This window comes from Diadema setosum, chromosome 13, assembly GCF_964275005.1.
Source record: "Diadema setosum chromosome 13, eeDiaSeto1, whole genome shotgun sequence".
Lineage (NCBI taxonomy): Eukaryota > Metazoa > Echinodermata > Echinoidea > Diadematoida > Diadematidae > Diadema > Diadema setosum.
The window spans coordinates 38389049-38414116 of record NC_092697.1 but is presented as its reverse complement, the minus strand read 5'-3'; the positions used below and the strand labels follow the sequence as shown (position 1 = coordinate 38414116).

Here is a 25068-nt window from a genome sequence, read left to right as displayed (position 1 = left end):
TAAACTAAACCAGAACACAGGAAGGCGGTCTCCACTCCACCCCCAACCCCCACAAACACACACACACACGCACACAAACACACACACACACACACACACGTACAAATAAAAACACACTGACACAGCGATCAGTGCAGAAGGCAAGATGGAGCTTCTTTTTCTAACAGAAATAACACTTTACCTATTAGGTAGCCTATATAGGCCTACAATGAAGGGGTACGCTGTCTTGACCCCCCCCCCCCCCACATTATACCAACCCCAGATATTCTTGTGACTTTATATGCTGTATGTTTGTACAAAATATAAAAGAAAACACTATTATTGTGGGACCATTAAATGATCATGAACACAAATTACTATCAGGCTATTCACATATAAGTTCCTTTTACAGTTCGTTATTCCGAAGGTTCGTTAATCCGAAGCTTCGTTATTCCGAAGGTTCGTTAATCCGAAGCTTCGTTATTCCGAAGGTTCGTTGATCCGAAAATGTGAAAAGGTTTGTTAGTCCGAAGGTTCGTTAATCCGAAAATGAAACAAAGGTCGTTATTGCGAAGGTTCGTTACGGACCCTATTTCATTTCGGATCAACGAAACTTCGGAATAGCGAACCCTATTTCATTTTGGGATTAACGAACCTTCGGAATAACGAACCCTATTTCATTTTCGGATTAACGAACCTTCGGAATAACGAACCTTCGGAATAACGAACCTTCGGAATAACGAACAGCACCCATATGTTCCTTACACGCAATATAAAATTACAATGTGTGTGTTTGTGTTTAATAGGTCATAACTGTCGGGTCGTTGATGTTTTCCTGACCCAAATACCATTCCACAGGATTATCATTGATTTCATCGATTCTGAAGTTTTTGCGACATTGAGTAAACAAATAAAAACGTAGCAAATTTTGTGTTAAATCCCAATGTACCATATCCCGATGTATCTTTTGTAAAAATGTATGGTCAGGTGTTGCTTTGTGTAACAGAAGGCCAAATAGTCCTTTGAAATTTCACAAGTACCAATGACAAAGTTTATGCTTAACGTTTTCTTGTCTTTGGTTTCCACAGAAATCGTAATTACCGCAAAAATTGATAGCGCCCAGATATCATAAGACCCTTAGTGATTCACTGGAATTTCATATTAAAGGACAAGTCCACCTTCATAGACATGTGGATTGAGTGAATGCAGCAATATTTGTAGCACACATCAGTGAAAGTTTGGGGGAAATCGGACAATCCGTTCAAGAGTTATGAATTTTTAAAGTATCTGCACAGTAACTGGATGAGAAGACTAATAGAGTGTATGACGTCACATGCGTAAACAACGATATAAGGAAAATATAAAGAGAATTTCACAAAATTTTACTTTTTGAAAAATGTGCTCATTTCCTCGACTCGAAACTGACTTAATATTAAGGGTAATATTATTTCCCCTTGCTTTTGGAAAGAGGGAAGTCAAGTGTTCTTCTATTCCCCGAGAAAAGTGAAAACATGTTAAATTTTCTTTATTCTTTCTTTATATCGTTGTACACATGTGACATCACAAGCTATAGCAGTCTTCTCATCCAGCCGCGACTGAGCAGAAACTTCAAAAATTCATAACTTTTCCGATTTTCCTCAAACTCTCGCTGATTATGTTCTACTAATAGTGACTAGACTTTTACCATGTTTATCAAGGGAAACTTAAAAGCAAATACCTGTAGTGGAGTTCTACTGGCAATTGTGATTAATTTTACTCTTTCTTATTTCCATGGGAAAACCATACAATTATTCAATAGAAATGAAACCTTTGACACACAGAGAGAGAGAGAGAGAGAGAGAGCGAGAGAGAAATATATACACAAAACTATGATAGGGTTCAAGCAGGGAGATGCATGGGAGAAATATAGGACTGCTTCCGATCTTGCAGGTTATTGACACAACACGGAATAGCAGAGGATGTTAAGACAAGGCACTCTAGAACATTCTTTTTTCATAAATTAAGAAATCGCATCCGATTTGTGCATCAAGTTTCCTATCTGACTTCCTTGCCAGTTTACCTCCCGGCTATCTCGCGTCCGGTTTGTTTCAGCTAGATCAATTTTCTCGAGAAAGATCCTGTATTTCGCTTCCTATAAAGTTTTCTGCTTTGGACCACTGACCTTGCCCTACGTGTGCCATGAACAGTTCAGACGTTGTCTGTTTAATCGCAGTTACACGTGGTTCATTCATCACCTTCATTTCCCTTTTTATTGTTTTAACATAATGTGAAATACCGTGTGATGGAATGATTGCAAAATGCTGGCTTAATTACTTGATAGTATACAGTACCTGGAAATTCCAAATTGGTTTGACAGCTGGGCTAATTGCAATACAATGCCAGATACACCTCGAGGGATGAAGGGATATTGGTCCAAAATCACGGAAACTTCATAATACGTATGAACTCTCCTTTCCTTTAACGTGGTTTCTATGCCTCTAATTCCTTTCTGTATTTAAAAGATGCGTTTCTAGAATGTTGAAGTTGCTTGCAAACACCAGAGCAATGTCATATAAATCGATGTATACAGGTCAGGAAATACGAGCTTGCTTGAATATCGAAAGGAAATAACGATTTTATGTTCTGCAAACGCAGACCGTGAAAACAAACATTGATATCGTATAAGAATTGATAGGACATACATGGTTAATTTTAAATATTGCAAACGCTTGATGTACGACCGTTAGACTTAAACATACAGTTAAACAATACTCAATATTATGATGTACATTTTGACAAGACAAACTAGACAAACAATCATAATGAAAAAAAAAAACAAATTGTGTGGGAAGAAAGAGAGTTTCATTAGACTTACAAAGCGACATAATTGTCGGAAGAGTATTGTTAATTGTGTCATCACATGACCTTTTTTGGGGTCATGCTGTCGGAAGTTCAAAATCAATGGAATGTTGATTTCTCACACCGTTTTGCCTTTAGTTTTACACCGAAATATCGACATCATTTTTTGTACCAAATAATCGATTGTATTTTTTTTTCCTCCCTAGAAACAGCTGTGGTGTTGATATTCGATGAAAAATGGGCGGGTATATCAATCAATACACATTCTGTGGGAATTTTCCGTTTGCCTTTTCACACGCAGTAACACGAGTGCACACACTTGACCTGGACAATGTTTACACATTGGTGGCGCTATTTGGAAGACGCAAAGCGTCGCTTGCGACACTGCATTCAACAAACCTTTGGTCAATACCGAAGGTCACCCAATCACTGTCCGTCATAATATGGGGCGATTTTGTTTACTTTCATTTGATTTCTGTAGGTTCGTGGGCAAGACCTTACATACAACGGACACTGACTTTGTCATACATGACTTGACAAAAACATTCAAAACTTTAGAATGAAACAAAACTCCAATCACACGAGCGTTTAGAACGATCGACATTGACGATTGGATGGATTTTTTTTTTTTAAATCTTAAACTGATATAAAATAACTGCGTTGTTGGGACAAGCTAATTCTTATATAAAATTATTACGTAGTTAGTCACTTCTTCAGAACAAAACGATGCAGGTGAAGACTTCTGTTCATTTGGTACAGCTCTACACATATACTGCACACAAAAACGCTGGGGGAAAGCTTTCCAAACACTTTGTGAACCGAAAGGGTTGGGGTAGAACCGTTATTTCCGATGTGTTAGGAAAGGGCAGCGTGTGGTGGTGCAACCAACATTGTTTGATTTCAAATCGACGCAATGCCAATACATGTATTTTGATAAGTGTTTGAACGCAAATACTGTGTCGCCCCCGTTTTACTCATAAGTGTCGTGTGCAAAAGCGTCCCCAGCCCCCGACGCGACTGGGGGAAAACGGAAATCAATCACAATCAAATAATAATCTAATCATAATAAAACATCCTCTCACCTCCTTGTCTTACACCCATTTACGTCATAATGTCTAGTCTTTGTATGCATTCCCGATTAGGTCACCAGTATTATCTTTCACCTATCCAGCCCCTTCCCGTGGGAACGCACATTCGGTTATATATTATCTTTGTATGCAATATCTTTATCAATTCCTGGCCGTTTCTTTCTCTTCTGGCTCTCTCTCTCTAAATGATTGACTACACCAGCATCTCACTAGGTGGCGCTAAAGCACAACTTCTCACTATCGTTATTGTGTGTGTGTGTGTGTGTGTGTGTGTGTGTTCCTATTCTTCATCTTTGGCTTCTCATTATCATCATTTAACATTTAATTCCGTTTCCTGTCACAACTACAATCATTATTATAATTGCCATTTTATCTATCATCATAACTGAGTACCTTTCAATATACAAAAAAACTAGAAATGTCGCTTTGGCGACTGGTATGCCTCCGCCATAATGCATGATTTTCCCAATAGGTCTAGATAGTACATGTGGACAATGTGTGATTACATTTTCACAAAATTGGCAAAATATTGAAATGACAAGTTTGTCACAAATGTTTTGAATGTTCACCTTCCTTGACCTAGGTTTAATTGGATGAATAGGAGAGCATGTATCTAGGGATTTAAGGACTTTAACTCGACTTTGACCCATTCATACATTTAGGCATTGAGTAATTTTCAAGTTACAGGTGTGAAGAAAAAGTGCAATTTCTGAATTGAATAGTGAATTGTTACCATTTTCATCTGGCCCTTGACCCTAAAATTAATAAGATAATCACTTTCAGGTAGAACATGCATAATATGTACTATGTTTCAAGATAACTTGAGCCACTTCCGAGATATGGAGGAAAAAGTTAGTTCAGCACTTTTACTTGATCTTTGACCTTTTGACCTTTGAGGCAAAAAAAGAAGAAAAAAAAAAACTTTCCAGAGAATTTCTATTAGGTTACACATGTATGCATACACCAAGTGTAAAAAAAAAATAACCCTGCTGGCATTGCATGATAGGAGGGAAATAGTAAACTTTTGAAGTGTTGCACTTGACCTTTGACCCCTGACCTTTGACCCCATGAACCCTACATTCTCTAGATAATCACTTCCAGTCAGTATATGTATATACTATATTCCATGAAGATACCTTGAACAATTTTCCAAGGTATGGAGAAAAAAAAAGAAGTTTTAATATTTTTACTTGACCTTTTGACCTTTGACCTCATGACCCAAACTTTCACCAGAGAATCTTAATTGGGTAATACATGTATACACTAAGTTTCAAGAAAATATCTTCAGGCATTCAATGGATATGGTGGAAATAGTGAAATTTTATGTATTTGACCCTGACCTTTTGACCTTTGACCTTTGACCTCATGACCCAAACTTTCATCAGAGAATCTTAATTGGGTAATACATGTATACACTAAGTTTCAAGAAAATATCTTCAGGCATTCAATAGATATGGTGGAAATAGTGAAATTTCATGTATTTGACCATGACCTTTTGACCTTTGACCTTGAGCATGTGCACCCAAAAGTTGATAGGCACAACTTCACTTCCTAATACACATACATGCCAAGTTTCATTAGGATACCTCAACAGGTTTTGATAGTTACCTTGTCCACAAAATTCATTACGGACGGACGGAAGGACGGACGGACGGACGGACGGACGGAAGGACGGACGGACGGACGGACGGACGGACGGACGGACGGACGGACGGACGGACGGACAACCCGAAAACATAATGCCTCCGTCACCACTTCGTGGCGGAGGCATAAAAATGCAAAAAATCATATTCTTTAGCTCTGACTGACGTCAAATGATGAAGAGAGCAATGATAATGTCATAACTATTTTGTCGACTAACATAGAATACGGCGGTACTGGCGGGAATGTGTTGAGGAAAGATGGTGATGATGTTCTCTGGAAAGAATGAGCCACGAAAGCGAGTGTGACTGAAGGAGACGTAAAGGAGACGGGTGGAAGAAGAGATTGGGAAGGTTGGCTAGAGGAAGAAGGGCGCCCCCAAGTGGGCGAGATGGGGAGACGGTGTGAAGGCGTTTTGCTGGTAGAGTGAGGTAAATCCAACCACCCCCGTTATCGGGACCGCCCTGGATCATAACTGGATGATGATGATGATGATGGTGATGATGGTGATGATGGTGGTGATGGTGATGATGATGAAGACGATAATGATGATGATGATGATGATGATGATGATGATGATGATGATGATGGTGATGGTGATGATGATGATGATGATGATGATGGATAAATCACTCTTCGTCAATGTGTTTTCTGCTTTTACTGATGGAAAGGTATAAAAAGTACCAACACAACAGAATGCACAAAGACTTCTCAAGATAGAGTAACCTAGGTCCAATGTGGCTCAATCTATAACACTATCCACAAAGATCAATTCAAACTTATTCCTTCCAATTGAATCCAAGCCAGCAAAGTCAGTTCCGACATCGCAACTTCAACATACCACCATCTGCTAGATATCTTACAACCACATGGATAATCAAAATCTATAGGACCTACTAAACTATCATCTAAAGGAGTGAATACTGGTATGTACATGTGTACACTGTATAGCTTCTCCATATACAAGATCACGATTGAGAATGAAGAAAATTCTTGAATAAAAGTGGATTCTACCCCCTCTGAAATGTATGGGTGTAACACACACTAGACTCAACATTATTTGATGTCAAATATTAACTTTTATTGCAAAATGTAATTTGTGAATAACATTCACCATACACAAACAAATGAAATTTGATGTCATTGCACAGATGAACAGAAGAGACTACACGATAAAAACATCATATATGCAGCATAATAGCAGGGCCAGCGGAACTTGGGGGGGGGGGGACCCGGAAGTGGCCCCCCTCCCTTTTGCAAACATGCCGCCAGCCATGTATAGCATTGATGAGCACGGCTATCACTGAAAATGTTTACAGTGTACGTTGTATTTGGAAATTTTAATGTGTTGACCCACTGAAGGGACAGTTCTGCTGCAGTGGAAAATACTGAAGCACATTGGAGTACAATATCTTGAAAATGCTAAAATGTGAAAATATTAAAATACACCTGTTTTTGTATTGACATCAGTAGAAACTTATGTGCTTGATTGTACAACTGTGCATCTACTTGGAGGAGGCTTAAAACCACAAATTAGATAACTAGTATAAACGCCTGTTGCTCCAGTTATCTGTTTATTCATCTGATGAAGTCTGTGACACCACTCATTATTGTTAAGCATCTGGATTTTTTTTTAAAGTCGTTAAAATGACCAAGACTCTCTCATTAAAAATTAAAATCAAAATCAAACTGAATTCTGCACACCTGCCATCTCTTGGCACAGTGCCTTAGGAAATATTATTCCTAATATGTAGATGTACTGCAGCATAAACTTGCGATGCTTGATTAGTCTGTCAAACTAGTCATTAAAGAACTTCAATGACTTGAAGAAAAGCATCACCACCATTACACTCTCAGTCCTCACAGAAATTTCCTTTTAAAAACCTTATTTCAAAGCAATTTATGAGGTTAAAATGTTATATTTGAAAGAAAAAACTTTGTATGTATTTTTGTTTAGATAACTATTTCAGTAAGTAAATTTCCCTAGAAAAAAAGAAAAGTTAGCATTCATGCAAGCAATAGGGAGAGAAAACAAAGCAGGGTAACCTGGAAAAACAGAAAGACAGGCAGAAATAGATTGAAAGTTCTGCAATTAACATCAGCTCTCCTTAGTACCATTTTTACTGTTCGGTTCAGGTTAAGTCATGAGTACATGTTTCATGTGATGCCCTTTGGAAGAAAAGGTCTTGCCAGGCACTATCTACTAGTCACCTGTTTAAACACAATGGCAAATACAGAACCCGTTTACTCTGGTGGGGGGGGGGGGGGGGACAACCTGGAGTGACGGTGTCGTAGCTGCCGTAAGAGAACACTAACTATGGGAGGATACTATGGTAGTACACAATTCTGCAACAACTAATGCAAAAAATCATCTGATATGTACTTCAAAAACAGAAAAACTGACAGGTGATTTCAAGGCAGAGATATGAAATTTGGCATTAGGTGACAAAAATGTTGTGGCCGAACAAATGATTCAAGAATCCGTCTAACTATAAAATGGATAAAAATATATTCTGAGTACTATAGGGTAAAGCATATTGGCCTTTACTGCAAAATAAACATCAAACAGAACATACTTTATCATTATTCTTGACTATTGTATTTGGTAAGTTGACAAATTGCAAAATAGATGTACTATGTATGCCTACGCACATTTTGATTTCTTCATTTGCAGCTTGCACTGATAAAAATTGTTCAAATTTGGGCAAAAAATAGCATTGTTTTCTCTCTGTATGTTTTGCTCACTCAATCATAAATTTTGGTTATTTTAGACACAATCTTATAATACAAACTCAACATTTACTACTCTGGAATAGTCATAAATCTTGTCAAGCATAGTTAAACAACAGTAGAGTCTATTATTATAGTAGCTGCACAATATAAATGTCCATTATTATTATTATTATATATCTCTGAAACACATACAAATACAAACTTGAACATCACAGAATTTGAGTCTGTTTCTCTCACAAGTCATTCTTCTCCAAAAGTCATGGAAGAATATTTCTCCATTAAAAAAAGCAGAAGAGGATATTGGCATATTCCTTCCCAGCCAATCAGTTTATCCCCTTGTTATGAAGTACTATGCTCCATCTTCATACACATCAGGGCTTGTCATCTAAGACTATGGTATGCTGCCATAGTAACTTGTTGCCATAGTAACTTGTGCAAAGGAGCACAGAGATGAATTTCTTCCTCCACAGTTTCCCTAGATCAAGTATGGCTTGATGGAAACAAAAAATATTGAGTTGTATATCCACATTCAATAATTTACTATTTACTCACTTCAGTTTACTGTAAAACAAGAAATATTCAAAACATCCAAAACATCCGATGGCCTTTTCCGCAGCATGAAATTTTTACGATTAGGCACTGGCATTTAATGCATTGAGTATACAAAAACTGTATTTTACTTTTGCGAATCTTGGCTCCTTGTGAAAGTTTCATGCATGCAAAAATTTCTGGTTTCAGAGTTATCATGCTTACACAAGGGGCCCGTTGCATAAAAGTTACTACATGTATTATGGTAACTTTGCCATCCAATGGTAACTACCATGGCAACAATACTCAACAGCCAATAAAAATCAAGAATTTCATGGAAGTTGCCATTGGATGGCAAAGTTACCATAATCATAACTTTTATGCAATGGACCCCTGATTTACTAGCCCAATGGTGGAAATGATTTATTTGAAGATCATCAATGATCATTTGACAACTTTACTAGGAACAAAATATTCTTGAGACAAAGTATTGGAAGCCTACTGACAGTCTCTCTGAGTGTCTAAAACATGGCACACTGCAAACAATCCACCCATGAATGCTAACTCTCGGATATATATTTTGTGGAAACCACAATGACTTCCATGAGAGGATATAGCACTTTATGAAAATATGAAACAATGAATACTTGTGTTAAAATGATGATGAATGAACACAGCATTCTTATTGTTTCCACACAAAGCAGTTACAAAACTTGTTAGGACTGAATACAACAGTATTACATTCCTTGTCATATAGGCTAATTTTGATTTATAAGGAACTTTGGCAAAAGCCTCTGTATAAACAGATTATATGGCACAAAATATCTTGTGTAATGTTTGCATTTAAGGTATGCTGCTGTAAAGTAAAAACTGCTTGAATAAAGGTTATTAAACACTCCGATGGTGTGAATATTTCATGAGAGCCTCAAATGATGTTGCAGTTGATAGAATGCAGCATCATTGCATGATTGCACAATTCAGCATAATATCTTTAGTCGCATCACCTTCTTCCATAATAGAATATCTTAAACATAATAGGGCTCAACATCAGTGGTGGCTGGGCGGCCTAGGGTCACTAAAAATTGATATCAGGCCACCAAAATTCCAAAAAGGCTACCTTTCAGTAGCCCAACTGGGCCATCAAAATTTCAGATTTTAAGATTTTAGAGGCCTGAACGCGCCACCAGAGAGTTCGTGTTGAGCCCTGTGTAATACATGATTTTGAGAGGACAAGCATTCAGTAACTCCTTTATTCAAAGAATTCATCAAAGACAATCAACCCTCCACGCATTACCTACCACCAATAATCACATGAATGATTGGATCACCATCATCAGTTCAATAGGTCAATAACTATCAGTGGATCGTTGAGGGGACAGGTCTGTATGGTAACCACCAGCCCCACCCCAGGGGAAGCGGACAAAGATGAACCAGGGGCATCACACGGGGAAGATGCCATCTGTAGTCTCAGTCTCAGCTCTCACTGGATGCTGCGACCTTGTAACGTTTGGTTGGTGGCACCGTGCCTTTGACTGTCGTCCGATGAAGCACCCTCAGACCAACCTGCTCCACAGGAAGCTGGGTCTCGGGTGTGGCTTCATGGCCCACAGCCAGGTTGTCTGAAATGATGAAGTCTCCAACCTCCCACTGGGCAAAGACAGGGATAAAGTGGTAAAGAACAAACATGAATGGGCTGAGAAGATGACAAATGCACTGTTTTGATGCCCGATGATGATGATCCACAGCATTTGTATGGCCCCATATATCTGTTATAGAAACATTCAAAGGCACAGATTCCTCCAAGAGAGTTAGCAATTGAATGCCTGGTGAAAAATGTGTGAGTTTTGAGTGAGGCTTTGAAGTGATTCAGTTTGTCAGTTTCACAGAGAAAAGATGAGAGGGACTTCTATAGGCAAGGAGAAATATATGTAATGGTAGAAGTCCCACTGGGGATGATAAGTCAGTCTCAAGCAAGGGAAGTCCATCTGGATCAACAGCTTCCTCTTAAAGTAATTAAACCCTTGTTTGTGTTGGTTTTCACCTATCTATTCCTTCTAAAGGGAAAAAGCACCAGGGCAACAAGCAACATTATGGAGCACTGGCTTGGGAACAGTTTCCACCTGTCAATGGTTAACTGGTTGCCTCTGAAATATTGTGCTGATATATACCATAGATTCCTGGCAGGGCTCATCCAGCTTCTGTTGGTAATGGGTTAATTAGGAAATGAATGCAAAGAATTATTTATGCCTGGCCTGTCTATTGTGAATTAATTCAGACTTGACATTAATTGTGACAATGAAGAATCAGTCCAACATCTATGGAAGTCAATGTATTAGCCATGGTCCCACCCATACTAGCCTGAGTCTGCTTTTAATTTTAATGAATTATCATTCATAGCCATTAACCACATCAGCAGCAGCAGTGGATGTAAAATTGCTCATGAGGCTGGAAGTAGAAAGTTACCTTTTGATTCCAAATAAATTCATTACATCCTGGACAAATGATCATACCAATTTACATTTGACATTATGACTCCTTAATTTTTGCTTACATTGTATCTTCATCACATAATGTCATGTCCCAAGAATATTGATGGCTACCATTTAATGTCTGAAAAGAGAGAGAGAGAGAGAGAGATCTATTTAGGGCTAAACCTGAAGCTATCATGGCTGAATGACAAATCAACCTGAACACCTTTTTTTTTTTTTTTTTTGATTTGGGGATATCTGCCCGATTTGTTTTGTTGTTTTTTCATCAGTAGCTGAAGAATCTCATACTGTGGACAAAACAGCATTCTTTGCTGTCTTGAGTCAGCTCAGATACTTCAAAATGACAAGAAATATGACTCACCTTGTGCGAGTACTGTATGGCTTTGTTATCTTTCACAAACTCGTGATGTATCTCCTCCAGAATCCTTGCTGTCTCCTCGTAATCAGTGAATCTCTCTCGCTCCGTCCCATAGTCCCAGATGAAAGCTTCCGTCATTCCAAGATGGAAACACATCGTCTGAATCATCAAGAAACATTCCACATTCAGCAGCTACCTAGACATTCAGATTGTCAGAATACTGTACTCTGAATGGCAGTAATGTTCCTATGCCATTCACATTCCATGATACTGTCATACAAATTATTTTGAGCACTACCAATAAGGCATTCATAGATTTTGCAAATTGTATGATTTTAAACTAAAATGAAGATACTATTTCAGAAAGAGAAATAAATAAATTTCAGAATGCTAATATGAGCTACCACTGACCTGCTTTTGATGAAGATTCATTCATTCATTCATTCATTCATTCATTCATTCATTCATTCATTCATTCATTCATTCTTTCTTTCTTTCTTTCTTTCTTTCTTCATCAGTGGTTTATACACTGTTATTCTTGGAGGCCCTGCAACAGAATAACACAATACAACAGTTAATGCAACATACACAAAATAACAAATCACGGACATCCCATTATGCATCATAATATCAAAAACAATATCAATGCTGTATATAGAGTCTTTTGATTTATAGGTTCTTTGAACATGAGGGCTATTACTCTCAAAAGGCCCCAGAAGGATGAACATTTGACATCACTCACCTTCAGGAGTGTCTTGGGATGAGAGTAGACCAGTGGATGGACCAGGCCTCCCCGGCGGTCACTGACCATGTACAGCCTTTCCCATCTGGCCAGTTGGTCACTCGGAAGTCCCATCAATATTTCATGGAGTGGAGCAAAGACTGTTTATTTGAAATTTGAGCAGGCAAACACATTCAATGCACATTAAGCCTTTCAGAATTTGAAGATGTATCTGTATAGGAACTTGCATCTTCTTGATCTGTGGCAAAAAAAAAGTAAAACTTGCCAAGTCTCTCCTTCACAGGTACTTAGAATAGAGTTGACATTATAATTTAGAAATATGAAATTTTGTAATTACATATCCTTGCTCTTATCTGTCTTCAGATGATAAGAATAACAGAAAAAAAAACAAAAAAAATAATAAATCTTTTCCAGGTTACCTTGTTCCTGAAGTCATTCTACCTGGTCGATTAACATACTTATTATCCTTGCTCTGTTACAGACAACATCATCTTGTAACTATGGCAACTCATCCATGTCTCTCTCATAAAATAGCTGTTCATGCTAATATTAAAGCCTACATCAGCTGGTTACCACAACAACTGACCTGTGTCACCCTTAAGTGGGACGGCATGCATGTAGTAGAGTGAGTAGCCAAAGGGGGCAGGCTGGAAGCTACCGTCTATGTGCCATCCAGTCCGACCCACTCCTCTGCAACCCTCGCTCTCAACATTGGACACTCGGAAGACATCGGGGTGGGGGGACCGAGGGTGCTTGTAAAAAGTTGACTCAAGCTCCCCAAACCAGTGACTGATCTCAACATGCCTCTCACCAGATATTGGACTTTGCTTCTTGAAGATCAGCAATCTGCACTTATTGAACAAAAGGACATTAAAAAAGAAACAAAGGAACAATAAAAATTACTGGCCTAACACATAAAGGTGGTCTGAACTGAAAACAAAGGTTTAAGAGCAAAAGAAGCATATCTTGTTCTTGCACGCAATCATTATTGGACTTATGCTTATGTGTGTGCTAAACCACAGTAGAGAAATAAAAAACTGCTATAATCATACACTCAATGAGAAAATGTATTAAAAATGAGTTACTTTTCCCCCGAGTATCATGTATGTGGGTGGGTGGAGCATGGGATCAAATACAGAGGTGAACAATGGCAATGATGATTTTATTTAATTTCAAGACACAACTTGTTATCATTCTTTGCTGTGTGTAATGTGCTAAAATAAACACTGCCAAAGTTGATCGTGCATATGAAATAAAGCATAGTTTCACGTTCTTTTCTTTTTCCTTGCTTGTACTAATTCTGTAACAAGACACTTTATATCTTATTTACTTTGGAATTGAGATTGAAATGAATACTTCTAAACATATGCCAAGAATTCAGTCAATCCATACAAATTAAATTTGAACAATTTGTAGACAATTCATGGTATGTGTCAGCAAAGTCCATAACAAATATGCTCAAGGTCAACTTTTGCAGTGGGGCATGAATTCAAACCTGTGCTCTGTGACATCTGACTTGACCTTTTCAACGACCTCTTGAGGAACAGATTTGCCGAGGTCAATGCCGGTCACCTCTGCACCCAGACGACGAGGTATCAACTGGTACGGCACTCGCAGCATCCTTGCTGTAGACACCTTGTCGCTCAATACTGTATTCAGCAAGGCTGTTTCTCTGTATAGTAATACATGTAGATGATGTTAAACACACAAATAACGGGACAATACACACATCTTACAATCCACCAGTTAAAGGGTGTGTACAGTTCTGGTCGGGGTGAGGATTTAGCATTTAACGTTTTGTGAGATATCCAGAAACCACTCTATGAGATGTCAAAGAGCATGCAATTCTAAGGGGTATCAAAAGTTTATTTGATAAAAATCAGTTTTGAAATGGCCGAGATATCCCAAAACAAGCTGAAACAAAGAGATCCTAATAAAAGGCGTGGCCTGTCGTCTTCTATTATTATCACTTTTTTGGATATCTCAGCCATTGATATGAAAACCAATTTTCATCAAATAAACGTGGAATCCTGCTTAAAATTACATGCTCTTTCATTTTTCATAAGAGGTTTCTCATTATCTTACTTAGGAATGTTCAAAACATGAATCCCCACCTCAACCAGTACTGTACAGTCCCTTTATTAACTTTACTTTAAACACACACACAAAGCAGGTGTGTTTTCCATTTCAGAGCTTGTTCTTCCTCTTCCTCTGGCTACTGCAAACAAGACTCCACAGCTGGGATCCGGATATACGGATATTTGGTTGAATGCGCAAGGTGTCTAGCAGTTAGTATAGCACTGTAGCAGTGCATTAAAATGCCCCCCCCCCCCACCTGCATGAAAGATGAAATATCCAAATCAAATCCCGAAATATAGGCCTATTACGAGACTCGACTCACTGCTCGTAAATCACCTCCTAGCTCCTTGTATACAAACATTAACAAGTAATTAAACTTACGAGTAAAACTAAAAGGCAATAACTTTATTGTAGGTAGTGATATCACGATCACCTTGACAAAGATTCGGGGCATCTTTCTGCCCACTTAAACTAACTAATAACGTTGTGTAAAAATCTTCAAGGTTGAAGGAAGCAGAGTAGATTTCTACGTGAACCCGCAAACATACCGAGAAATAGAGGATGCGACGGCTAGCGGCTAGAGCCTATCGATCGGCTGTGATTAACTCCTAACCTACTACCTAGCATTAAACTATACATAGTAACGCAAAAGTCTATACATGGGACTGTATTAATCTATTATCGCGACATGACACAGACTACTGGTGATAAATGCTTCAAATCTCATTCAGACACATTCCTAATCGAATGAAATTCGATTCGAATTCGATTCGAACCCTATCATAATGATTTTAGGTCTTACCGATCGCAATCTAAACACTGCACATACGATACCGACCGCGACCGGCGGGAGTACTAGCTAGCAAAGCTACACTTGTCGTACTGTGTATCTTTTGCATGCATGCTATGCGCATGCGTATGCATGCACACTACCACACATGCACAGATTCTGCAGATAGGGAAATCCCCCCTTTACTCTATCTCTTGTAGTAGAGGGAGGCTCCCATCACAACCTTTTGATATTTTATTTAACCACAAATTTCACACACACAAACGATGCTGTTACTGATGTTATGCTATATCTTTGATATTTCCCTTTTCCCCCTCTTCATATTTGCAACTACACTTAATTTAAATCATAAATCGCGTTTGTTGGCTGTGTAATACCAAAAATAAGCCACAAACACAAACAAGCTTGAGCAGGTTCAGAGAAGTGCAGCTCGATTTGTCACGGGCGACTTCGAAAGATCTAGCAGCGTCACAGCCATGCTGGATCATCTCAAGTGGCCTTCGCTGCAGGAGCGTCGCTCCCAAAATCGTCTGCTGATGATGTATAAGATCAGATATCACTTGGTTGACATCCATTGGCAGACTTACCTGACCCAGCTCTCAACATCTACCAGAGGACACTGTTCCCGATTCACTATCCCCCACACCAGTACTACAGCGTATGCCAACTCATTCTTCCCACGCACCATCCGGGACTGGAACAGCCTGCCTGTTGATCCTGCCACATACCCATCCCTCATCGCCTTCAAAACTGCGCTGAGGGAACTCTGTAGGATGTAACTCTTCATCCAGAGATTTTTACTCGCACCTGTAACCTGATTTCAAATTTCTGTTGCCCCGGTGCAGCGTATGCGCATGTTCTCGCAGTGCGTTCATCCTCGACCATTTGAGGGCAGCACTTTATCGGAAGAAGAAGAAGAAGAAGAATACTATTATGTGCGCTGTCGCCAATTTTACGGGGCATTATCAAAGCATAAAAAATATGCGATTTTATATATATATGTATATATATATATATATATATATATATATATATATATATATATATATATATATATATACATGTATATATATATATATATATATATATATATATATATATATATATATATATATATATATGTATATATATATATATATATATATGTATATATATATATGTATATATATATATATATATATATATATATATATATATATATATATATATATATATATATATATATGTGTGTGTGTGTGTGTGTGTGTGTGTGTGTATTCCTTGCTTAGCATGGTTACATTATTTTAGACCCGCATATTTATTTACACTTATAGTAGGAGATGTAGTATCATGTCAAGTTTTCAACTCAAATTTTTTCTGATGTATTACTTGTAAATACATGTATGTTCACGTTTCATATATTTTCAAACTACAATTTGTAGAGCTATTCATTGTACTGTAATTCTTACGTTTTTAGAACATTTGTATCAGACAGGTATCGGATTTGATTAGCATTCATGCTATTTTCTAGAACCTTTTATCCTGTACTCATGCATGTGTCTTTTGTAATGTATTATGCCATCTAAACATGATGATAGTTAGATAATAAACTTCAACTTCAACTTCTAATTAATCATTCCTAAGGGATAATTAGATTAGGGCCTATTATAGGAAAAAAATAGAATAAATGGAGGAGGAGGGGGAGGCGAGGAAGAGGAGGGGAAGGGAATGGAGGAGGGAATGGTGACTCGATGATGAAGGTTTCAGTTTTTTTCTTCTGTTGTGTGTGTGTGTGTGTGCTTTGTTCACGTAGGCCTATTAGTTGTGGTCTCTTTCATTGCGTGTAACTACACTGTAAAAACATCGGTGTTAGATTTAACACCTTGGGTGTTAAATCTAAACACCGATCAAGTGTCAATAGAGGACCACACCGACAGGTGTTGAAAGTATTTTGTGATGGTGTTGAAAAGTGTTCACCTGGCACTTCGTGGTGTTAATTTGACACTGTAGCTGGTGATATTCTAACACTGCGTTGGTGTTAATTCAACATTGACACCACATGGTGTTGAGTTGATATTGCTGGTGTTAATTTCAATGGTATAACACCCGCCCAGCTTCAATAAGGGACCACACCAACTGGTGTTACTGTGGTGTAAATGTTTTCACACCTTTTTTTCCCAAAATCAAGTACTTTATCGGAAAGTTCTTGATCGTTTTGTTAAAATTCAAAATCAACAAGAAAAACAGTAACCAAGTAACTAGTCAAAAAACATTTTCATACATTGAAGTGACACCAGGAGGTGTTAATTTAACACCAAAAATGAGCACCGAAAATCTAACTCCAGCTCGGTGTTTCATATTTAACACCGGACTTTTTGCAGTGTAGTAGAGCTAACTATGCCAGCTTTGATTAAAGAGCAATCAACATTATGTATGAGTATGATAATGTGTTAAATGCTTTATTTTAGAATGACATGAAAAACGAATTCTCATTTAACCCTAAACCTGCCACATTTATTATAATCATCTCCGCCGGCCTAAGTGCCAATTTACGTAACTCACAAATTTGTGTTACCTTCATGAAAATATCTTGAACATCTCAACAACAACAACAACAACAACAACAACAACAACGCCAAAATGTATCTTGAAAAGTGGCATGCACATACCTCGTTAACTACGTTATTCACCGTAAGTGAATCTCTCCATCTCTCTTCCTCTCTCTCTCAAAACTCACAAGAAACCAAACAAAAGTTAAAATCTCATGAAATAAATGTTTGTTAATGGTAAAGAATTTCATCATACTTTTCGAGATATTTTATAAGCCCCCATTATATTTCCCAGGAGAGAGAGAGAGAGAGAAAAAAACCCACCCCTTTTATAAGAAATATCCATGGCAGTGTATGTTATATCAGATGGGGCCTACATCCCCTTTTTGTAAATTTCTCCGGCAGGATTTCACCTTCCGAAAAATACCCTTTAAGGGTTGGGGAACACGTATGCGGTCCGGGATGGGGGGGGGGGGGGGGGCTGGTGTTGGGTTTTTATGTTGATTTTTATTTGACTGGCTTGAATTTGTTTCCATTTTGTATTCAAAAAAAAAAAAAAAACGAGAAGCAAACATAACTGAGGTGTAATAATTATTACATATACAATAACTTTTTTTGGTCATACAAAAAATAATTAAAACGTATATTCTAGCATCTATATAGTACACTCGAAACAAATAATAAATATTAAAAAAAGCAGTGGTCATGAGAATCAAAGTCACATTATAAAATGAGGCCATTCTAGCATATAACAATGACAGGGTGTCTAGCCCACCAGAATGGTTTAAAGAACAATATACTTTTTATCGATAAGAAAACGATTAACGTGGACTATTCACATTAACAAGGACTATTATTCTCCGTTCGATCCTTGTCCATGCACACATCATGACAGGTGGCCACATTCCGCGGTGAAACTCATTTATGAAATGTCAAGTCATGTTAATGACACAAGCTACCTAACCTAGAGCTACCTTGGCGCAATGGTGCATTTCAAGTCAAGATGACACTGTTTTAAAGCCCACCTGCCACTATGCAGACGATGAATCATCAGATGTATGCTCAGGGATATCTTTCAACAGAGGAACGCGTACAGGCAACAAATTAGTGAAAATGTGAGACTGCTGTATAGAAAAAAGAAGGAAATCCCCGAAAATGTGAAGGTCAGCAAGTCATGTGTGAGAGTCTGAAATTTAAATCTCGTTCATTGATAGTAACAGCAATAATTATCGTAAGTCTTTTCCATTGTAACGCATAAAAAGTATGCCTTTGCTAAAAGGAATTTTAAAGCTCTCCCCCTTTTTTAACAGAAGAATCCACCGGAAATGCATTGATTACATTAACTTTAACACGCTGGTCAACATGCATCTAAGATGTGCGGACATTATTATCATGAAGTAAATTAGCAGCAACGTAACGAGGAGCATTATTTTAGAAAATGTCATATCACCAATGACACAGTGACGAAACGGGCATTAGTTAGCAAATGGGTTTTAGCCTCCGAATTTCAGTATACTATAGTACCGATGATGATTGATTAGGGATCTTTAAATAAAGAAGTCTACGCAAGTGCTCCATCCATTGCTGAACAATATTAATGAAACATAAGGCTATCAGCAAGACAAGTCACGTGAGAGAGTGTTATGACGTGCAGAAAATCTTTAAAGGGATGATGTAGTTTTGGTTGAGATGAGGATTAATATTTTAACTTTCTTGTGATATATTATAGAAACCACTTATTAAGTATTAATGAGTGTACAATTCTTAGATATATTCAAAGTTTATTTGATGAAAATCGGTTTTGAAATGGCTGAGATATCGAAAAAGAAAATAAAGCAAAGTTTTCCAAGTAAAAGCTGGGTAACAGCTTTTATTACGACTTCCTTGTTGCTGGATATCTCAGCCATTTCAAAACCAATTTTCATCAAATAAACTTTTGATTCCTCGTAGAGTTGTATACTCTTTCATATTTCATGAGAGAATTCTCATCATCTTAAAAAAAAAAAAAAAAAAAAAAAAAAAAAAAAAAAAAACCTTAAGCCCCATCTCAGTCAAAGCTTTATACCATCCCTTTAATGCCAGAAAAAAAAAACATCAAAGAAGAACACGACTGCCTGTCATCACGATCGCATAAAACGAGTCGCAGATTTGAACAATATAATGAATGCCATATGTGTGCCTAGAGCAAAGTGTCTATATTTTACATATTATTTTCTCTTCGTTCCATCCCAAAAATTATAAGCAGGTCTTAGTCATAATGAAAAGTAAGGTTTTTATACATCATAACAATAACGAAAATATCGGAGGAAATTTCTCTATAAATATGACGGTCGTGAGATGAGGACATTCACACATCCCAAGAAGGAAGATTTTGAAGACTTCGTTGGCACGTGAGTATCATCCTCATTTTCTTGTTTATAAGATTTCAATATACTGTATTGTCCTGTGTCAAAATCACCCCTTGGACCCAAATACGTTATCTTTTTGTCACTGCAAAGTGTATGTTGAACCGACATGGCATCGAAATTTGTAATTTCATCTCGTCAAACCCCACGTGCTTTTGCTATTTGTCTGTAAATGAATAGTGGTGAAGGGTTCTAGTACTGTCAACAACGCTAAGATCAGTCCCGTAATTCGTTATAATAACAATGATGTGTATGTGTTTCGCAATCGTTAAACTCTGTTTCTTCACAATGTGCCGTTTACATTATTCTTTTGTCATAGAAAAGAGTGAAGTATGTGATATTGTTTATATTCAATCTATGATAATTGGCACAAAATGACTTTGTCGCATGCAATTATTTGATGGTTTTATGCAATATGTTCAATCTATGATAATTGGCACAAATGACTTTGTCGCATGCAACTATTTGATATAATGGTTAGTGTTTATGCTATTGATAATCTTTTCCATTACCTGACTGCATGCTATGTAGAGTTTTTGGTACATTTCTCTATCATTTTCTGTTCCGACATCCAGAGTCCTCACCGAATCCAAACCCAAAATGGCCAAGGCTTTGTTCTTCGTTCTCGCCGCTCTTCTCTTTGTCGCCGCCCTCGCCGAGGTCGAGATGGACGAGCAGGCCGAGCTCATCGACTACTTCATGGCCGAGAAGAGGGGAATGGGAAGGAACATGAAGAAATACAAGTGTAAGTGAAAGAATCATTCGTATTATGTGGAGATTTTCCTCTTTATGGGAAAAAATCTCTTTACAGAATTTATTGTATAACAAACAACGCTATATGAGTGTGTGCTGCTTTATTGTATAGAGATACATATCGAAAACGGAAGTAATACACTGGTTCATTCCTATTTATGGAGCCCTAAAGCTTCTTGAAATGAATTTAGCCTGCACTTTCTTGTGGGTCTTCATCAGCTCGAGCTTGAAGAATAGCCGGCTATTTCTGATCCAAAGAATTAGCCCGATGAGACAATAGCCCGCTAATTTTGCAATGAAGACCGAAATAGCCGGCTATTCCTATCGGAAAGTAAGCCAAAGAAATCTTGGACTTATTTGCAGAATAGCCAGCTAAGTCGCAGAATAGTGGGCTAATCTTAACGCGTGTTCATCAGCTCGAGCTTAACATCGGCACTGCATGCGTTGCGCACCACGCAGGAATGTAGGCAGTCGGGTGGGAGGGTGTTCATAGCATTGAGCTTATAAACCTGACTGTGCCTGAAGCTCGAGCTGGTGAAGACGCGATTGTACATTTCAGCTGACTTCGGGCTTATTTCTCTGATCCCCCATTAGCGAGCTATTCTTCAAGCTCAAGCTGATGAAAACCCAGCATTAGTATTTTAAAATAGTTCTAAAATACGAGTTAAGGATAGAAACAACCACTGTAAAAACACATGTTTCTGAATAAAAACAGGTTAAAACTTCTTCGTGAAGACGTTTTCCCACCAGCTAAAGCTACATCTGAATGGGCCTAAAACTGAGAGTCGCAGCTTTGTCGAATCAACTGATATCTCTGAGTTATCATCATCATATACTACTGCCATATACTATGAGCCATAGGGATGATTTTTGATAATCTGATGAACAATGGATAAAATACTTTCATTTGTTCGATGTCCAGTCCTAAAACTGTCAAACAATGCTCTATGGTAAGTAATTGTTTATGCAACTGTTATATTCCATGCTGCTGAAGCAATTCAAGTCGGAATGACGATTTTTCTTCTAAAATTATTCATTTCCTATAAGGGGTTCAACCCTTAGGAGGTTATCATGAAATTATAGCCACGAGTAGAACTGGTTTCGAAAAAAAAAAACCAAAAAAAAAAAACCAAAAACGTATGTTGTAACATAATCAAAGTCTTGCGCATCTAAAGTTCATGAAAAATAGTCAATGTTGATGTAGCCTGTATACACTCTAAAAAGTATCATTTTGAGCAGGAATCGTTTCAAATGTTGACTTATGAGATTTCCAATCAAATTCTGCTCAAATTTTGAAAAGATTCTATTCAGATATGATCAGAATCATATAGTTAAATATGAAAAAAAAAATGACCAGACCAAAATGGAAACCTTGTCAGTCCTAGTCTGAAATGATTCCTATCTGAAATTGATTATTTCGTTTGAAAGAGTGTATCAAAGGTCTGTATAGCTGTTGTCATCATTCACGCATACAATTATCTAGAATGCTAGCAAAAGAGAGTTGGGGTAGAGCTTACCAGCACGAGATGCTGCAGCTTGCCTCTCGCTGCGATGGCTTGAAAATAAGTGTCTCCTGCGTTATTTGACCTTCCTCGCTAACATAAAGTACGATTTCATATGGGCCTTCGACAAAGACATTACAGTGTATTTATGTTGTATATAAAATAATGTATGACAGCAGACATTCCATTTTGAAAATTTTCAGACTGCCAACAATTCAACCAGGACTGCTGGTGCAGCCGAAGAAGTGGTCAAGTCGTCTTCTGCAACGGTTGGTTTGATACTAAGTATTTTTTTTTTAATTCCTTTCCATCTCATCCTCGTTTGTGCCAATTTCTTTCTCTCCAATCTTGAATAATCCCTCCAGCCTAATTTTCCCTTCAGCAATAATAGGCCTACTGATCAACACAGAGATAAAATATGTTATTGTCCATTCTCAGGTCTTTCCCATCTTGTCAACATGCATGTATTCTGTAGCAGCACATTAATATTGTCCAAACATTCAACACTTTTCTCTCCTATCTATATAATCAGGCTACAAATATTGACTACCGTTAACCCTTTAAGGTAGGCCTATAACCTACTATCTTGTAACTAGCTGAACATGTGGTCTTGATCGAATCTTGATCTTATGATCAGGAGTTTTATATCAAATTATTGATCTAAATAGTCAAGGAGTGTTATTATGCAATGCGGAATACATCAATCTTTACACCAGCAAGCAAATATATATAATATATTGAAACAAAGAAAGGGAAAACTGACCAGAAACAAATGATAAATAGTGAAGATAATTCTTTGCTCAAAGTTTTCACTGTTTTATATATATATATATATATATATATATATATATATATATATATATGTATATATATATGTATGTATATATATATATATATATTTATATATATATACATGTATATATATATATATATATATATATATATATAATAACAGTGAAATTATTATTATTATTGTTATTATCATTTTTGTTATTCCAACCAATGCAGGAGCTGGCAGCGGAGACAGCATCTAAGCCGCTTTGTGGCCACAAGACACCAAGGAATCTCATGGACTATACAGACTGTATTACTCACCATGTTGACACGATGTGTAACTAATTCCAAAGCAATCGCCTCCTTAATTTGAATTGTATGATTGAATTTTCCATGGAACAAATAAAGCAATAAAAAAGCGTGCAAAGAAATTGCAATCTCCTTATGTGTTTCCATGCGTGTTATATTTCATAAGGACAGTTTATCATACTCTGCATGTTTTGAAAAGTTTCGGGTATGTAACATTGTTTGACAATGCAAATGCATGTTGACTTGTACTGATTCATATATGTACCCTGATCATCACTTGGTGGCAAGACAAAATGTGCTCTGGCAGGATCTAATTTTTATTTTTATGTTGGCACGTATCCAAGAAAAGATTGTAGAAAATCATTATGGAGTACATGGCTTCTCTTTTAGAAAATTTATTCGTCTATATCGGAAGTGATGTTGAGGGTGTGAGTCAACACAAGTCAACATGAGGCTATACGTGAGACTGGTTGAGTAATGAGTGAATGAGATGACACAAGATTTTCCATTGTATTCAGACCAAAAGAAAGAGCAAGAAAGAAAAAATATGTTTTTTTTATATACCAGTGTGTCATTCATAATGCAAGTGATATTTGTATGAAAGGTTTGAGTGTGTATGATGCACACTATTCAATTAGTAACGCCGCAGTCAGAACCCCACAAAGGTTGAATAAATTCCGATGTCACCCATTCACACACAACCATTCACACACAACTTCAGGTAGCCCTGTTTATGAAATTGAATGCGTGAACAACTCTCATCTGTTATACCACTCGGTCAAATACCTTCAATTTGACAGCCATTAACCACTGATTATGAATGGCTCAAGATTGCTCCAAGTATGGAGCTATTTTCAAAGCAAAAAAGTTTACAAACATAAAAAAAATGCTTTGGAAATAAAATCATAACAGTGACTTTGATGAATCACATTTCTGTCACTTCTCCATTGAGAAAGGGGGAGATGTTAATTGATTACAATTGCTGTTATTGGTAATATAGGGCTTAATCATGATCGTCTTTGGAGAAAGAGCAAAGCCGAAGCGAGTAGACAGGTGTACGAAAAGGTGTGAGAGACGCGACGAATGGACAACTGGAGATGAAGAGGGCAGAGTCTCGTGACAAAATAGTAATGTGAGGAAAAAAAAAAGATACTGAAAATATTTACTGTTAATCTTGGGATGATCCTGTCAAAGCTGCATCTTTTATATCGAAATCTTTGAAATAAAATTCACTTAGTCAACAGGGTCTGAATTTTCAAGAAAAACTTGCCACAGTGCGGGCAGGATCGAGGCCAATGTGCGTGGGATGTTACACTATTTTCCGTATTTCAATCATGTCGCGGCTTTCCGGCCGTGCTTGCAGGATTGCAGGGTCCCGTTGCATAAAACTTTTTTAGCAACCTTAGAAAATTCTGGTTGGGATTTGCCCAACCAGAATTTTTTAAGGTTGCTAATCTAAGAATGTAAAATCTGTTGCATAAAAACTCTGGTTGGGAGCTTCCAACCGGAATTTTGTGATTTCAACCGGAAAA

General features: G+C 37.5%; 2 protein-coding genes across 2 annotated transcripts; one reads left to right on the top strand and one right to left on the bottom strand.

Moving 5' to 3' along the window:
* Positions 1-10264: 10264 nt before the first annotated feature.
* On the bottom strand, positions 10265-15349 carry LOC140237294 ((3R)-3-[(carboxymethyl)amino]fatty acid oxygenase/decarboxylase-like). The gene is made up of 6 exons (XM_072317235.1): positions 15278-15349; positions 13892-14068; positions 12983-13242; positions 12397-12536; positions 11658-11813; positions 10265-10454 (listed from the first exon to the last, which is right to left on the bottom strand). Exons 2-6 carry the CDS (start codon positions 14014-14016, stop codon positions 10281-10283), a joined length of 855 nt encoding a protein of 284 aa, XP_072173336.1. The 5' UTR covers positions 14017-14068; positions 15278-15349; the 3' UTR covers positions 10265-10280.
* Positions 15350-20143: 4794 nt separating this feature from the next.
* Positions 20144-23633, top strand: LOC140237230 (uncharacterized). Its single transcript, XM_072317173.1, has 4 exons — positions 20144-20183; positions 20774-20943; positions 22657-22722; positions 23462-23633. Exons 2-4 carry the CDS (start codon positions 20799-20801, stop codon positions 23485-23487), a joined length of 237 nt encoding a protein of 78 aa, XP_072173274.1. The 5' UTR covers positions 20144-20183; positions 20774-20798; the 3' UTR covers positions 23488-23633.
* The last annotated feature ends 1435 nt before the right edge of the window (positions 23634-25068 follow it).

What these genes read in the sequence shown, in the direction of transcription:
- LOC140237294 (XM_072317235.1), bottom strand. Translation starts at nt 14,016, where the DNA reads ATGCTGCGAGTGCCGTACCAGTTGATACCTCGTCGTCTGGGTGCAGAG. An exon ending in TCAGATGTCACAGAGCACAG is followed by an intron (nt 13,243 to 13,891) that starts GTTTGAATTCAT and finishes CAATAAGTGCAG; the next exon opens with ATTGCTGATCTTCAAGAAGC. An exon ending in ATCCCAAGACACTCCTGAAG is followed by an intron (nt 11,814 to 12,396) that starts GTGAGTGATGTC and finishes TTGATGATTCAG; the next exon opens with ACGATGTGTTTCCATCTTGG.
- LOC140237230 (XM_072317173.1), top strand. Translation starts at nt 20,799, where the DNA reads ATGGCCAAGGCTTTGTTCTTCGTTCTCGCCGCTCTTCTCTTTGTCGCC. An exon ending in GAACATGAAGAAATACAAGT is followed by an intron (nt 20,944 to 22,656) that starts GTAAGTGAAAGA and finishes GAAAATTTTCAG; the next exon opens with ACTGCCAACAATTCAACCAG. An exon ending in TCAAGTCGTCTTCTGCAACG is followed by an intron (nt 22,723 to 23,461) that starts GTTGGTTTGATA and finishes CAACCAATGCAG; the next exon opens with GAGCTGGCAGCGGAGACAGC.